Source organism: Hypomesus nipponensis, chromosome 20 (genome assembly GCF_054491055.1).
Source record: "Hypomesus nipponensis isolate SF chromosome 20, ASM5449105v1, whole genome shotgun sequence".
NCBI lineage: Eukaryota > Metazoa > Chordata > Actinopteri > Osmeriformes > Osmeridae > Hypomesus > Hypomesus nipponensis.
The window spans coordinates 6,888,657-6,904,506 of NC_140380.1; the positions used below are offsets into that span (position 1 = coordinate 6,888,657).

General features: G+C 42.8%; 2 protein-coding genes and 1 long non-coding RNA gene across 3 annotated transcripts; 1 reads left to right on the top strand and 2 right to left on the bottom strand.

Annotated features, from left to right (window-relative positions):
* Positions 1-410: 410 nt before the first annotated feature.
* On the top strand, positions 411-5,907 carry panx1b (pannexin 1b). Its single transcript, XM_084684472.1, has 6 exons — positions 411-847; positions 1,917-2,056; positions 2,953-3,152; positions 3,879-4,380; positions 4,467-4,638; positions 4,927-5,907. The coding sequence occupies exons 1-6, from the start codon at positions 667-669 to the stop codon at positions 5,016-5,018; spliced, it is 1,287 nt and encodes a 428-aa protein (XP_084540598.1). The 5' UTR covers positions 411-666; the 3' UTR covers positions 5,019-5,907.
* A 1,804-nt stretch (positions 5,908-7,711) lies between these two features.
* Positions 7,712-10,421, bottom strand: LOC146246137 (uncharacterized). Its single transcript, XR_014734615.1, has 6 exons — positions 9,584-10,421; positions 9,034-9,116; positions 8,585-8,646; positions 8,396-8,429; positions 8,059-8,128; positions 7,712-7,899 (listed from the first exon to the last, which is right to left on the bottom strand). It is a non-coding gene; the product is annotated as an uncharacterized LOC146246137 (long non-coding RNA).
* Positions 10,422-12,572: 2,151 nt separating this feature from the next.
* LOC146246138 (G-protein coupled receptor 83-like) lies at positions 12,573-14,630 on the bottom strand. The gene is made up of 4 exons (XM_084683448.1): positions 14,262-14,630; positions 14,058-14,183; positions 13,514-13,647; positions 12,573-13,239 (listed from the first exon to the last, which is right to left on the bottom strand). Exons 1-4 carry the CDS (start codon positions 14,628-14,630, stop codon positions 12,573-12,575), a joined length of 1,296 nt encoding a protein of 431 aa, XP_084539574.1.
* Positions 14,631-15,850: the final 1,220 nt, after the last annotated feature.

The window sequence follows — 15,850 nt, forward strand, 5'->3', positions numbered from 1 at the left end:
GCCTTCCCTCAAAAACCATATTGCACCTGACATGAGATTGGGCAGCAAATACTCGCTTTCAGGTCAAGTATATATATATATACATATACTACCCATACTGTGCTAAGCAGGCAGGGAACAACCCTCGCTTTCAGCAGTGGAACTAAAATAAACCAGTAGCTGTCCATGGTGCTGCATCTGTTTTTCGGTCAACTACTTAAACATGCTAGGACTAGCATTGGCCTCAAGGACAGTTTTGCTCGGTAACAGACTTAAATAGTTCGATTTAGACACTGTGAGTTGCAGCATGACGCTACGGAGAGTGACATCGTGGGACAAACAGGTCTGAGTGACTGTCTGTGCGCTCCAATTTACTAACAGTCTTGGCATTCAGGCTGTTCTCATCGAGCCATGTCACGTGTCCCCGGTATTATTGGCAGTAGGTTAGGCTACCACAACAAGAACATAACGGGACAGGAGTCAGAGGCTGGGGACTTTCATCAAAAGCTGTTTTATCGTATTGTAATAGTAATTACATAGTAGTAGTAGTCGTAATTCGTGTAATTAATTCTCATTTATTTAGCTAAACTGGATAATGTGCGGTCAAAAACCATGGAAACGTCGCTATTAGATGCTTTACAAATGCCTCTATAATTAAGTTGTAGCCTGCTGAGGGGTTCTATAATCATGGCGATTGCACACTTAGCTACTGAGTACGTTTTTTCAGACTTTTTGTTGAAAGACCCGACAGAGTCGAAGTACATAGGGGTGCGCTTGGAGCTGGCAGCGGACAAAATAGTAACGTTCATTGGGGTTGGTCTCCCTTTGTTACTAATATCTCTTGCATTTGCTCAGGAAGTATCTGTAGGTAAGTTTAATGTAGCCTTCTCAGGCTGTCTCAACAAGAACAACATATGAATTTTGAGATGCATATTTTGTCGTCAGAACAAACAGCCAAATAAGGATTTCGTAGGCGGTGTCCTTTGTTGAAGACAGTCAAGCTGGCCTCATGCATCACATGCAAATATGAATTAGCTTTGTACCCTTCAAACTGCTTGTGTTTTTTGGTGAATTTTCGCATTTACGCGACGATAACATGGTCCATTAGATTTATTTAGGACACAGGCCATGTTGCAGATCTGCTTGCGACCACCTAATCCACGCCCTTCTTTTATTGTACTGCTAAGTCCTTGTTTACGTTGAACAAGTGTATACGCGCTTCCTTATGCCTACTTAAAGGATACTTTTTCTCTTATCATGTTCAGCAGATGCGATTTGAAGTCTAGTGTGTCATGACAGTTGGTGCTAAGCAGTAGATAGCCAGCAACATGTCACAACGTATGGACAGAATTGTCACAGAATATAGTTCGGAGCAGTGGCGGTTCTAGACAAATTTTACTGGGGGGGCCAAGGGGGGGCCAGTGTTTAATCAGAGGGGCACAACAAAAACGGAAACAAATGATATTTAAACATTAAATACTTTAATTTTGCTTAACATTAAAATCATACAAAATGCTCTGGCTCTCCCTCTTCCAGCTCCTCAACTCTCTCAATACCTTGATATGTTTCTCTAACTTTTTTATTAACTGGGGCAAAAAAGGCTGCAATGTCTCTTCCTCAGTTCGTGATGACTACTAGAAGAAGAAAATTGTGTAAAAAAAAAGAAGAAGAAAAAAGGTAGAAAAAATAAAATTGTATTTGTCAGCCCAGGGGGGCCACAGGTAGAAACGGCCCTGGTTCGGAGTAAAATTGGACTTAATAGCCCAAGGCCCTTAACAAGGTACGGTCAGAGGTTAGACTACATAACTGGAAGCAAACATGGCAGGAATGTTTTTAAACTGTAGGTTAATGTCACAGCTTATTTGACCATCCCTCAGTTTGATTGTGATTTTGTTTTTAATAAGTAAGATAAACTCAGTCTTCTGTCTTTGTCTTAGGTACCCAGATCAGCTGTTTTGCCCCCACCAGTTTCTCCATGCGGCAGGCCATCTATGTTGACTCCTACTGCTGGGCGGCAGTGCAACAACAGCAGCCTGATGTCGACGATTCGCAAAGTGCCCCCTTATGGCTGCACAAGGTACTGAAGACAATACCAGCACAGAGCGGTGGTCTGAGTGATTTGTTAGAGGGGCCCACTAGCTGCTAGGGAATAATATTTACTGATAAATGGTAAATGGACTGCAATTATATAGCGCTTTTCTACCTTAACAGCACTCAAAGCGCTTTTCAATGTTTGCCTCCATTCACTCATTCATACTCACACTCACCAACGGCAGCGACCCACCATGCAAGGCGCAGGCCTGCCCAGCGGGAGCAACTTGGGGTTCAGAGTCTGGCTCAAGGAGGAAACACATGGCCTGGGAGGAGTCGGGGATTGAACCGCCAACCTTGCGATTAACAGACAACCCTCTCTACCCCCTGAGCCACAGCCCTGATAATCAGCCATCCATTGTTCAATGATCTCATTCTGACATTATATTGGGCCTATGTTTCACCATAGCCCCTAGGAGCCTTAAACTATATGAATTAGGCCTGCTTAGTCAAGAGGGTCAGGACTTGTTGTCCTGGCAATGGTAAGTGCTGCAATTTCACAAACCACACGTCAAGGAGAGTTCTCTTGTGTTCCATAATGAAAATAAGCCAGCTCCATATGCAGGATCAATCAACCCATAATTCACTATTTGTTAGTGGCCAAATTGTCAGGGCATTGTGAAATCAACAATTGTACACAACGACAAGGAATAAACAGCCTTTTCACGTGTTTTTGGGAAAGATAAAACTGTTCTAAAATAAATTACCATCCCCTAACAGAACTATCTCTGTCTTTGTCTCTGTCTCTGTCTCTGTCTCTCTCTCTCTCTCTGTCTCTCTCTCTCTCTCTCTCTCTCTCTCTCTCTCTCTCTCTCTCTCTCTCTCTCTCTCTCTCTCTCTCTCTCTCTCTCTCTCTCTCTCTCTCTCTCTCTGATTCCCCAGTTCTTCCCCTACATCCTGCTGTTAGTGGCCATCCTCATGTACATCCCAGCCTTGTTCTGGCGCTTCACAGCGGCGCCCCACCTGTCCTCGGACCTCAACTTCATCATGGAGGAGCTGGACCGCTCCTACAACCGCGCCATCACGCTGGCCAAGAAGCTGGCTGCGTTAGACTCCAAAGACGTACCGGAAAACTCCCACAGGTGGGCACTCGAATGCGCTAGCTCTATCTCTGCCTTAAACATACACTCAATTTCATACCACATAGTGTTATACACACAGTGTATTCAAGGTTATTCCCGACACAAAAGCACGAGATTACTTCAGCGTGCCTTTGTGTCAGGAATAGACTTGAATACACTGGTTGCTTAGTCCATTGTGGTATGAAATTGAGTGTATGCTTAAGGCAGAGATAGAGCGAGCGCATTCGATTTCTCTTCCTAATAGAGTAGATGACGGCAGGGAAATAGCTTGGACACAGCATGAACGCCCATGGAACAAAAGCCATTTCTCGAATAAAAAGGATTCTCACCGGCAGACGGCCACAAACAGTGCAGAGTGGTGTTACGGCTCAAGGCCGTTGATGCAAGGAACGTAAGGAGGTCCACGGATGAGATTTGTTGTAACAAAAAGAGGGGACCAGAACAGATGAAACGATAGTATTTATTAACCCAGTTGAAAGTGACACAGTGGGAAAGAAAAAGAAAAAGACCGACGTAACACTTTGAATAGAAGGCACTTTGAATGACCCGAGATCACCTACACACATGTATGTGTGCTAATAGGACACTTCTCAAACACGGTGGGCGTTAATGTTGTTGGAAGCAGTACACAAGAAGTCTGTAGAACGTCCAAGCGCCGTAACATATAGCCTGATACACATACCTATACCTATGTACATAAACTGTGTGTTGTGTGTGCCATATCAGTGCCTTGGACCTGACAGAGGGCTGCTTTAAGTATCCCCTGGTTGAGCAGTATCTGAAGACCAAGCGTTCCTCCCGTTGGCTGGTGGTCAAGTACCTGGCCTGCCGGGCGTTAACCCTGCTCACCCTCCTGCTGGCCTGCCTCTACCTGGGGTACTACATCCGCCTGGCCTCCCTCACCGACGAGTTTGCCTGCGACGTGCGATCGGGGCTGCTGAGGAACGACAGCGCCCTCCCCGCGGCGGTGCAGTGTAAGCTGGTGGCGGTGGGGGTCTTCCGACTGCTCAGCTACATCAACCTGGCCGTCTATGTCCTCCTGGTGCCCCTGGTGGCGTTCGCCGCCCTGGGCCCCGCCCGTCAGAGCTCGCGTTTCCTCCGGCCCTACGAGATGCTGCCGGCGTTCGGCAACCTGGACATGGCCACGCCGTTCTACAACGACCTCAGCGTCTACCTGCTGTTCCTCGAGGAGAACCTGAGCGAGCTCAAGTCCTTCAAGTGTCTGCAGGTGGGTCACGGCGCCCGTGCGATGTTGAGTGCGAGTCCGAACGGTGGTTGGGGGTGTGTCTGATTCGCTGCACGGGGACGTTCCAGGTGCTGGAGCTGCTGAGGGAGGGGGGCGGGGAGGCCTTCGACACCATGTGTCTGCTGCGCGCGCTGGGCCAGGTGAAGACGGATGTGTCGGACGGTACAAAACTGCACATCGGTAAGGACGGCTCAGACGTGGCGGTGCCCGGAGAGGAAAACAGCTCCACTGAGCTTAAAGGTAAATATAGAAGGAACCTCAATGAGCCCAGTACAATAGGGCTCCCATGTTGTTGTTGATAAGAGACGAAGTTTCATGCTGGATAACATTTAGACATTTTACACTTAGTCATTTGGCAGACGCTCTTATCCAGAGCGACTTACAGTAAGTACAGGGACATTCCCCCCGAGGCAAGTAGGGTGAAGTGCCTTGCCCAAGGACACAACGTCATTTTGCACGGCGGGGAATCGATCCGGCAACCTTATGATTACTAGCCTGACTGATGGATAATCCTTTCTTCTCTGCCAGATGCATCTACCTTGCTTCTGGATGATGATGTGAAGAAATCGAAGGAACGAGGCTGCTGTGATAAAAAGGAAGTACGACAGAGAGTTCTTTGAAGCGTCGATGTGATTCATTTTTACAAATGGACAGAAAAAGTTAAATGGGTCCAGTCAACAACTTGTATCGATTTTTTAAAGATATTGTTTTCGGGAACTTAAGAAAGCACTTAGTCTGTTTTTCTTCTCCTTTTGAAATGTAAGACATATGCAATTACTCTAAGAGCTCAAAGCTTCTTTTATTCCGTAGCCCTTGGCTTTCGGACAGCTTTTATCCAGGTATTCTGTAAAAGGTCTGAAGGTGTTTTCATTCACGGTCGAACTTTAAGCTTGCATGTGTGCACTTCTACCTTTTTAAACATTTGATATTGTTTGACAGTACAAATGCTGTTTCATAACAGATCAAATACAAATAAATTCCTAATACCACCCAGGTTATGTTGGATGTGAGGCATGTAGAGCTACTGTGTTCCCTTCACAACTCACCAATTATATACAATTATTTTTTTAGTGTTGTTTATTATCAGCATAAGTATTGTTCACTGTGGCCTGAATAATAGTTGTTGTTGATAATGACGTGTATTATGGCAGTTTTCTTTATTCTTCAGAATGCAATTATAGCTATACAGATCCTGCTGTGATGACATGAAATGATTATCCAGGTTTTAGGATACAATTATAATGCAAATGAAGGTTGGGGCTCACATCTTAAACATGCATTCGGTGTACATATTCAAGCAAAATACAGAGCACTAGGTTTATGCAATAACGCATTTGTTCAGAACGACGTTAATACTAAACATAGCTTCACAATTCTACTTTACACCTTTCAAATACATTTTCAACAAGCAACTGGTGTAAAAAAAAAATTGTTCACATCCAGTTATAAGGTAACACAAATGAATGTGATATACAGTACATACATCTACTAAAGAATTACAACAAAAACTCTCTTCGATCCTTTTTTATAGAGGAAAGAGTGTCTGTTTTGATGCATATTTACAGCCCTCACTGTCTGAAGACTTCAAGTGGAAACCTTTTGTACAGAAACAGTAACAACCTAACCTCTTACTCAACTACAACATTAGAAGTCATTCTACAGCTATTATAATAGAACTTTCAAGTTCCTCTAAAGCAGGGGTTCCCATTCCTGGTCCTCCCTGGCGTGCATGTTTTAGACGTTTCCTTGTTCCAACACACCTGATTCAAATAAATGGTCGTTAGCAGGTTTCTGCGTAACTAGATAACGACCCATTCATTGGAATCTGGTGTGTTGGAGCAGGGAAACATCTAAAACATGCAGGACAGGGAGGCCCGAGGACCAGGGTTAGGAACCCCTGCTCGATACGAAACAAATAGACAAAAAATAGTTTGAGGATTGGGTTAGCTCTGATTGTTGCATTAGAGCAAATGTATCTGGATAAGTGGTATTGGTCATGTGACCTTATTGCCAATCAATGCAAAACGATTGCCAGGTGTGTTTCACAAATGAGGGAGTAATAATGAGCAAGTGTGACTGTCCACATCCATCATTCAGGTTGGCAGGGTTATCTCTGTAGCTCTGTGGTTAGAGTGCATGATTCCCAGTCAAGAGGTTGGAGGTTCATATTGCCCCAAGTTGCTTTTGAATGAAAGCTTTAAATAGAACATGAAGATGTTGAACATACAGCTCTAAAGTGGGCTTTTCTTAAAGGTATATTTGAATTCCAAAAGGGAAAAGCAGTGAGTCCTTGGTAGCCTAGTGGATTAGCTGGGTACCATGCAGGCTGCTCATCTGGGTTCGAATCCAGCCGTTTGAGGTGAACACCCTGATTCCTTTCTGTCATGTAAAACACATCTGTATGTCTTTAATGATGGGTGTTTTTAAACAATGAATGTGAACATTGCATCATACGAAAGAAAATATAGACAACTTGTACATACTGCCATTTATTAACCTCTTTACTTAGGCTGTGTGTGTACACAGAAAATCTGCCTTACAATTTCGAAATGGTTTGAGGACACGGAAACTCTAAAGCCAGGGGTCTGGACCAGGTGCTGAACGGTCCAGCAGGCGTTTATGAGAAATAGATATTGAAGCGCTGCTGGATCTGGTCTCTGCAGAAAGGACAAGATGGCAGCTTGCGGGAGCACTCCTCACACACCAGGTGCCCACAGGGGATGAGGACCATGTGGACCCCCTCCTCCAGACACACCTTACAGGTCCGCTCCCTCTTCAGACGCTGGAGCTCCTCTTGGTCTTGGATGGTTCGTCCCCCTGCAGGGGAAGAGAGAAATGGGACTGAATCAAGCAATTAGTGGTCATGGCTTGATCATGTCCATAGACACTGTGACAAAAACCGTGATGTTGTATATTTTATGAGAGGAGAAGACCACAAGCTCCCATCTGCTATTACCATAGTAACACACATAATAATATAAAGCATTAATTTAAAACGTCAGCCAAATACCTGAGGCCTGGCTTGGAACACTGGGATTCTGATCCCCATCATTGAAAGATCTGACAGAACTCCAGCAAAATGAAGAGAATCAGACAATGTTGTCTGCCTTGGGCATCTCTTTACATTAAGGCACTTGCTATGTGCTCAAGTGATAGACCTCAGTCCCATGGATGCACATTGTAATGATATTAACATTGAATTATTTGGCTATGTTCAGTTAAGCCTATGACCATCAGCTAGATGGCACATTGCAGAGCGTCACCAGAGGTTAACTCAGGAAGTCGCATGTTTCATGTTGTAAGCCCGTTGCATACCAGACATGATATATTCTGATATATAAAGAACCTTCTCTTCAAGTCTTTGTTTGTTTATTGAAGAACCCACGATACAAACAAAACATACATTACAGTAACTGTTGTTGAAAGCAACCTCAGCAGCCCCCGTAATTTCACTGACCCGTAATTTCCAGAAGCAGGTCCAGTGTTCTTCCCCAAGTCCTCCTGCAGGGGAACACACAGGACTGAATGAAGCAATACGTGTCATAGGTTGATGATGTCCGTAGCTACTGTGACTTGACACATCTTGATGTTGAGGAGGAGTCCCTGAACTCCCATCTGCTAATACCATAATAATATGCTAAGTCATATAAAAACACTTACATTTATGCTAACCACATACTGGCTTGGTTGGGATTCTGGTTCCCCTAGTTGTAATGGTGCTAAAGTAATCCTGTAAAATCAAAGAGAACAAGGCAATGTTATACAAAGATCTATCAAGGGGACGACATGTTAACAAAACTACTGTGCCTTGAGAGACACTTTACATCATGGTTTCAATAACTTATTTGCAACTACATAGCTACGGATAGTAATAATGTGGGTACATTTCATTAATATTAAGCTACACAAGTTATTATTAAAATTGTGCAGTTAGGGAATGAAGACGATGAGGATCAATCTAAACAGACAAGCGGACAGATGTGCTCCCTCTTCAGACCTTAGCTCCTCTTGATCTCTGCTGGTACGTCCACCTGTAGAGGAACAGACCGATGGAATGGAATGAAACATTTGAGTTGTGTTGATGATGTCCATAGCTGCTGTGACTCGATAAGATGTCGATGATGGTACATTTCATATAGGAGGAGAAGACCACAAACTCCATTTGTATGAAGTGGCAGCCAAATACCTGAGGCCTGGCTTGGAACTCTGGGATACTGGTCCCAATCATTAAAGGGTCTGAAGGAAGTCCTATAAAATTAAGAGAATCAGACAAGTTAATACTGAGATATATCTTGGGACCGACAGATGTAATCCAACTACTGTGCCTTGGGCATCTCCTTACATTAAGGTTTCATTAACTCCTTTGCAACTACATAGCTACGGATAGCAGTAAAGTTTTAGTTACATAGGAATTGCTATGTAGTTACACTTTATTAACATTAAGCTGTACACATTATTCATATTAAAATTCAGCAGTTTGGGAATGGGGAAGGCTGAGATTGACCTTGATAAACAACATCAACACATATATACTGCAGTTGCCCTTGCAATGTGCTCAACTGATTGGCCTCTCCTATCCCATGGAAGTCCATTAACTGTTGTTGAAAGCAACGTCAGCAAAGAGGATATACTGACCCTGACTCTCGTGTTATGGGCCAAGTGTCTTCCCCCTCCACACAAGGCAGGTCACATGACTCGTCGGTGCATTGTACTGGTACCTAAACACAACAATTACATGATTTTACTGTAGTGTCTGTTTGCAGTATCTCAGACTTAGGCTCCATCAAGTGGCTAACCTTACTCAGAAGGCATCTTTGGAAACGGTTTTTACAAAAAAATACTTGGAAGGTGGTAATGTCCATCAAAGTTCAGCATGGGCTAACATCAACCATACATGCCCAACTTTCTTGACCAAGTGCCTAACCAAGGTTCTGAACCATGTGGTTAATGAAGCGTGGTTCAAGATGGCGTCTCGCGAAAGGTATCCACGTACACGCTCCTTCTTTATTCAGGAAATGCCTAGTTTATCTTCGAATAGGCGTTCAATGCGATCAATGACACATGCTACAGACACGTTCTCGATTCAATCAATGAACACTTGTTGTTAAGCACTTAATGCTATGTTGTCTAACAGTCTAGTTTAACTGTTCTTACAGACAACCATTTCCCATCAGTGTTAACTTACCTGGGCTTCCATTTTCTTCAACTTTCACCAATGTACGGTGCGTCATTTCCGGATCTGCGCATAACTGTTGGAGTCAGATGGCTGAGTGGTTAGGGAATTGAACTAGTAATCAGAAGGTTACCAGTTTGATTCCCGGCCGTGCCAAATGATGTTGTGTCCTTGGGAAAGGCACTTCACCCTACTTGCCTCGGGGGGAATGTCCCTGTACTTACTGTACGTCGCTCTGGATAAGAGTGTCTGCTAAATGATTAAATGTAAACGTAGACTACGGTAGAGTCCTCATCATGTAAACCGTTGTTTTCATGATCATATCCAAGCTGACAGTCACTAAATAGGTTCTTGGGTCGGAAAAAGTTTGAAATCTTTTAAAAACTATCCACAGTTGGCCATGAATGAGAAAAAAGTAGAATAAAAACAAATGTTTCCCCCTTTGCATCCTGGGCTGTGATGTAAGCCCTCAGGTAGGTATGATCACAGCACGTATAAAGCAGAATATGTACATACAGTATACATCCTGTAAACAGTCTGCCATAAATTCAATGCTCTATTCTGGTCCCAGTAGTAACATCTTTCCCCTCCTCATAATCCATAGTGAGAAATCCGATGCCTATAAAGCATTCACTTTTTTTACACCTATTTTAATTTGTCATCTATATTATGATGTAAAAGGCGAAACGCAAAATATGATCAAGCACAGACTCCATCCAGGTTCTCCAAGCTATTCCTCCGTAAATCACATTTAAGGATTCCATATGTCTCTTAAAAACTAAATCTTTTGAGATCCATTCTTAGTTCGACCTTGTACATACTGACAACCCGACATACCTAACATGCTGTTTAGAAGATAACAAATCAGATAAACAACAAAACAGTCCAGTTTAGCAGGATGTCATTGTCACGGCCACAGCTCCCCTGTTGTTTTTGTTTTTGCCCTTGTGTTTTCCTGTCATTGTCTTCACCTGTGTCTTGTTTGGTTCTGTGTATTCAGGTTTCTGTTTTGTGTCCAGTCTTTGTCTTGTCCTTGTTGTTGTTACTGCTACTACCCCTGTCACTGTGAGTACCCTAGCTGTTTTCCCGTTTTTTTGACGATTAAACCTCTGTTCCTCGCAATGCCACAGTACTCTCGTGCATTTGGGTCCATCCCCACCTCACACCCTGACAGTAATACCTTCACTTCACTTGGCTGAGTCTTGTCTCTGTCAGGGATGATCAAAACTGCAGCAACTCTGAAGCCTTAAAGTTACACGTTTGATGCAAATCAATGCATTTGTTTGATGCAAATCAATGCATTTGTTTGATGCAACCAAGGAAATGGTGGAAACAGAACCAGGTAAGAAAATTGCAAATAAATATTGTTTAAAGTGTCTAACTATGTGAAAAATGTAAATCAAACTGTGTCTCCTCCTCAGCAATGGGTTTTGGTCTGTTTTGGGTGGCCTCTCCAGCCACTGAAACACAGCATAGAACTGATACATACTGAAACACAGCATAATACATACTGAAACACAGCATAATACATACTGAAACACAGCATAATACATACTGAAACACAGCATAATACATACTGAAACACAGCATAATACATACTGAAACACAGCATAATACATACTGAAACACAGCATAGAACTGATACATACTGAAACACAGCATAATACATACTGAAACACAGCATAATACATACTGAAACACAGCATAATACATACTGAAACACAGCATAATACATACTGAAACACAGCATAATACATACTGAAACACAGCATAGAACTGATACATACTGAAACACAGCATAATACATACTGAAACACAGCATAATACATACTGAAACACAGCATAATACATACTGAAACACAGCATAATACATACTGAAACACAGCATAGAACTGATACATACTGAAACACAGCATAATACATACTGAAACACAGCATAATACATACTGAAACACAGCATAATACATACTGAAACACAGCATAGAACTGATACACACTGAAACACGCATTGGCACATTGGCAAACCGACATTGGCTTTCCTTTGACAAACTCAGACTTTTGTTGACCTGTTAACAAAAGATAGAAAATACAACACTGGGATTTAAAGTAACCTTCAAGCACCTTCAAGGCTTTGTTTGAGTATTTCAAAGTGAGAACACATTCAGAACAATACTGAGTCGTGCATGTCCATGTTAGCTTTCAGCTAGCAGCTCTCCAGGGACACACAAGTGGAACCGAAAAATAGAAACAGAATCAAAAAATACACATACTGGCAAATCCATGCCAAGGTGCTTTAGTCAGATACAACATTATTACAGTATGACAGCAATATACAGTTACCTTTTTAGAATATGATATACAAGTATTTGACAGCTATCTTTACACACAGGCATATATATTACTCTAGTAAATTATTTCTTGAAGTGAGGATCTCTGTGTTGTATTCAACAAGAACAGATCATGATAGAAGTGGATTTGGCAAAATGATGTGGATGTAATCTCAACAAGAGAAGGTTGAACAATACAGTTTGCAGTGCTACAATGTTTATCTCAAGGCCTATAAGAACTTTGGCAAAGTGTGGTAGATATCCAAACACCCAATTATAAAATGAATTAGGATAAAATCAGGTAGAAAATAATAAATGAATACATGTTACTCATGCTTAACCACAGAGCCACCAGAGCCACAACAACACATTCTGATAATACATCCTTATTGAAGCCAGACATGGGATTCAAACCTACGTCTTTCAGCAAAGGCTTAGACATGGCACACGTGTTTAACCACTAAGCTAACAGGGACCCATTACAACACCTGACATGACTCTCACACTACATCCACAAAAGAAAACGTGCAAAATGTAGTAATACCAGTAAGCCATTGGAGCAATAGATGAATGTTCACCTCCCCCAAAAAAGCATCTAACAGCAAACAGCTAAAAATACAATGTCAAGTGCACGCTCGTGTTAGGTTTTCTGGAACAGGAACGGGAGAGATAGCTCAGCCAACCTCCACCATGGGCTCCACGGAGTTGAGATCAGTTCTGACAGGCCGGGGAAGGGAGGGCTGCAGGAACGACGGAGGCTGCTGGGACCCCCGCGGCTGGTCCGCGTTGCGGACGAGGCACAAGCGGATGCTGTTGTCAGGCCAGGCGGAGCGCCGCTGGTCCTGGGTCGGCCTCCGGGCGGGAGGCGGCCCGCCGTCGCCCCCCCTCCCCCGGCCGCGGCACACCGCGACCAGCCGCTTGAGCTCGGCTCGGAAGCTGTTGTTGAGCCAGCAGTAGATGAAGGGGTTGTAGCTCGTGCTGCTCATAGCCAGCCAGTGGAAGGCGAAGTAAAGGGCGTTCGAGCCCTGGATGGCTTGGCTGGACAGCAGCACCACGTAGCAGTTCAGAGGGAACCAGCAGACGGTGAACACCACCACCACGAGCATCAGCATCTTCAGGGTCTGTTTCCTCCTCCGCCGCTGGGCCACGTACTGCTCCATGGTCACGTCGCCGATGTTGCGGCGCCACCACAGACGGCGGGCCACCGCGGCGTAGGCCGCGGTGATGACGATGAGCGGGAGGAGGAAGAGCAGCACGAACGTGAGCAGGTCAAAGTACTTCCAGTAGAAGTCGGAGGGCTCTGGGAAGTTCGGCACGCAGAGATTCCGGACAGTTCCTTTACTTTGGGACGCGAGAGGAAACAAGAAAATATCTCAGCTTGGACCATATTCTATATTGTGTCAACTTCCTTTAATGAGACAGTTTACTTGTGGTTGTTTCAGTTTTTACAACAACTTATGGAAATCTGATTTTCGCATGAACCAACTATCCTGTTTTGATGAATTATTCTGCCCTGATTTTTAATTTACATTGAGCATTATGACTGATGAAAATAGACACAGAAATTTGCACACAATCAATTACACACAAACCTACAAAGACAATGAGTCCTTACCTGTAGACAAACGTAAAAAGCTTCTGATATATAGCATGGGGAAGCGAGAAACAACTTGCCATTACCCATATCGCCACGATATAGAAAACGCCCCTTGCCAAAGATATCCTGGGTTTGAATGGATGTAGGATTACCTTTTGATATGAACAGTCAATCAGATTATTTATATTCGTTGCATGAAAAAAAAAACGATTCCTCCATAGCATAAAATCAACTGTGCATACACGAATGTGACTGACGACCTGTTGAGTATATTTTCAGCACTACACACGACTGAACAGCGTTCATTTAAATACTGCACAAACGGTTCCGTTTCCACTCATACCTTTACCATTGTACCAGGGGCGTAAATGTAATTAGCCATGGCCACTTATAGACAACGGCAAATCTGTCCCTCGCACTTTTTAAAGTGTTATTCAACCGCCTAATCCTCGGTTATTAAAAAAGCCGTCCCACTCACATTTGCAAACCAGCCTACGCCCCTGTTTAATTGTACTAATACCACATTCAAATGTAATCAGATTGCAGATGTATGAAGATTTACCTGGCGTCTGTCTAGTGCTATAACAGTCAAGGTAAGCGTTGACACGTGCAGAGAGCAGTACTGGACGAACCGACAGATGTGGCACATTACTTTACCAAAGACCCAGGTGCTGGTGACAAATCGAACCTTGTTGACAGTAGAAAAAGTTGACATGGCATAAAGTTTGATTTCGAATACATATTTGACAATGCATGATATACCTACCAAAGTCAATGGAGTGTTAAGCAAGGTTATTAGGATGTCGGCTACTGCCAAATTCGCAAGAAGCATACTTGTGACTGTGCGTGCCCGGGTGTTCCACATCACTTGACAAACGAGAGCGTTCCCGAAGAAAGATGTCAGGATGATTACAGAATATGCTATTATAAGTAAAAACTTGGTAGTGGCGTTTTGAGATTCCACTCCGTACTTCTTTTTCCCAATAAAAATCTGCAAATCTGCAAGCACTTTGTCATCCAATATGTATTTTGACAAATTGGAGGCATGTCCCAAAAAACCAGCGATGAGAGACCCATTTCCTAAAAGAGACTGGTTGCTTTTAAAGTCCCGTATCAAATATGATGGCTGAGACATAATGGCGTTGGTTTCCAACTAAAAATGACACTAGCATGTTTGCTTCATATTTTCTGAGTTGCGCGCGACAGCCCCCACCATGCTTCTGAGATACCCAGAGGTGTGTGAGCACACACTGCGATGATCACTGCAAATGGACAGCACTATGCAATTACCAAGAAATGTACTTAGGCTACTTCAAGGAACGGTAATACATTAAAAATATATATAATGCGCATTACGCAACAAGAACGAACAAAACCTTTCATTCGAGTTGTCTGCTTTGGTCTGATGACATTTGTAAGACATGTTTATTGGTAATGCGACGGTCTCCCACTCAAAGCATTGTTTAATTGCACAAACATTTTAGTTGTTAATAGGCCTACAGGTAATTTAGAAGAAATGTCACATCTAGCTAAAAGCATCTCCACCTATAAAGAAAGAAAAATCACTCAACTTAAAAACACAGCACAAACGCAATGTTACGATTGCAGCGCCCTGTACGGTGTTACAGTTTCTCTCGATTGGTCACACACATTTTCTGAAGGCATAGGTCATACTCTCAGAATTCTACACACAAATCAAAAAAATACACACACAATGGGCAAAGCCTCTCACTTCTCCTGCAAAATGAAACTTTACATTCAAAACAATGTTATTTCTTCTCAAAATTGTATTTTGTTTTCAAATGACACGCACAAACCATCATATGAATAGACATCTATAAGAACCATTTCAACACTGATGTGCTTAATTTTAAACACTATCATAATAGCGATTTAGGCCTTTTTTTGTTTAGTGTTACACTTACTACAGACAGTATATACATAAGTGTGTTGTAAAATATTTGAGAATATGATATGAGAATATGAATATAATATGAGAATATGAATATAATATATTTTTCTACTCAGCATACACGGTAACAAATATATTTAATTTTTCCCACAAAAATGTAGGCCTACACAGTCTACATCCCAACCGACACAAAGTTGCCCATACAGTGGTCTACATACAAAAGGTGTTGTATATAGTTATATTATTATTTTTATTTGTATTGGCCGTAATGTTATTCCGTTATTTTCTAGGACCATGTTCATGATTTCAGTTTCCTGTTCAGGAGACAAAAGACCTTCCCGACCACCTTGTGTTGGTAATCTTTCAGTTCTGTCAAACAAATAGTAAAATACTGTAAATACTGTGTAGGAATAAAAAGTAGGAATACATTTCCCAAATACTTG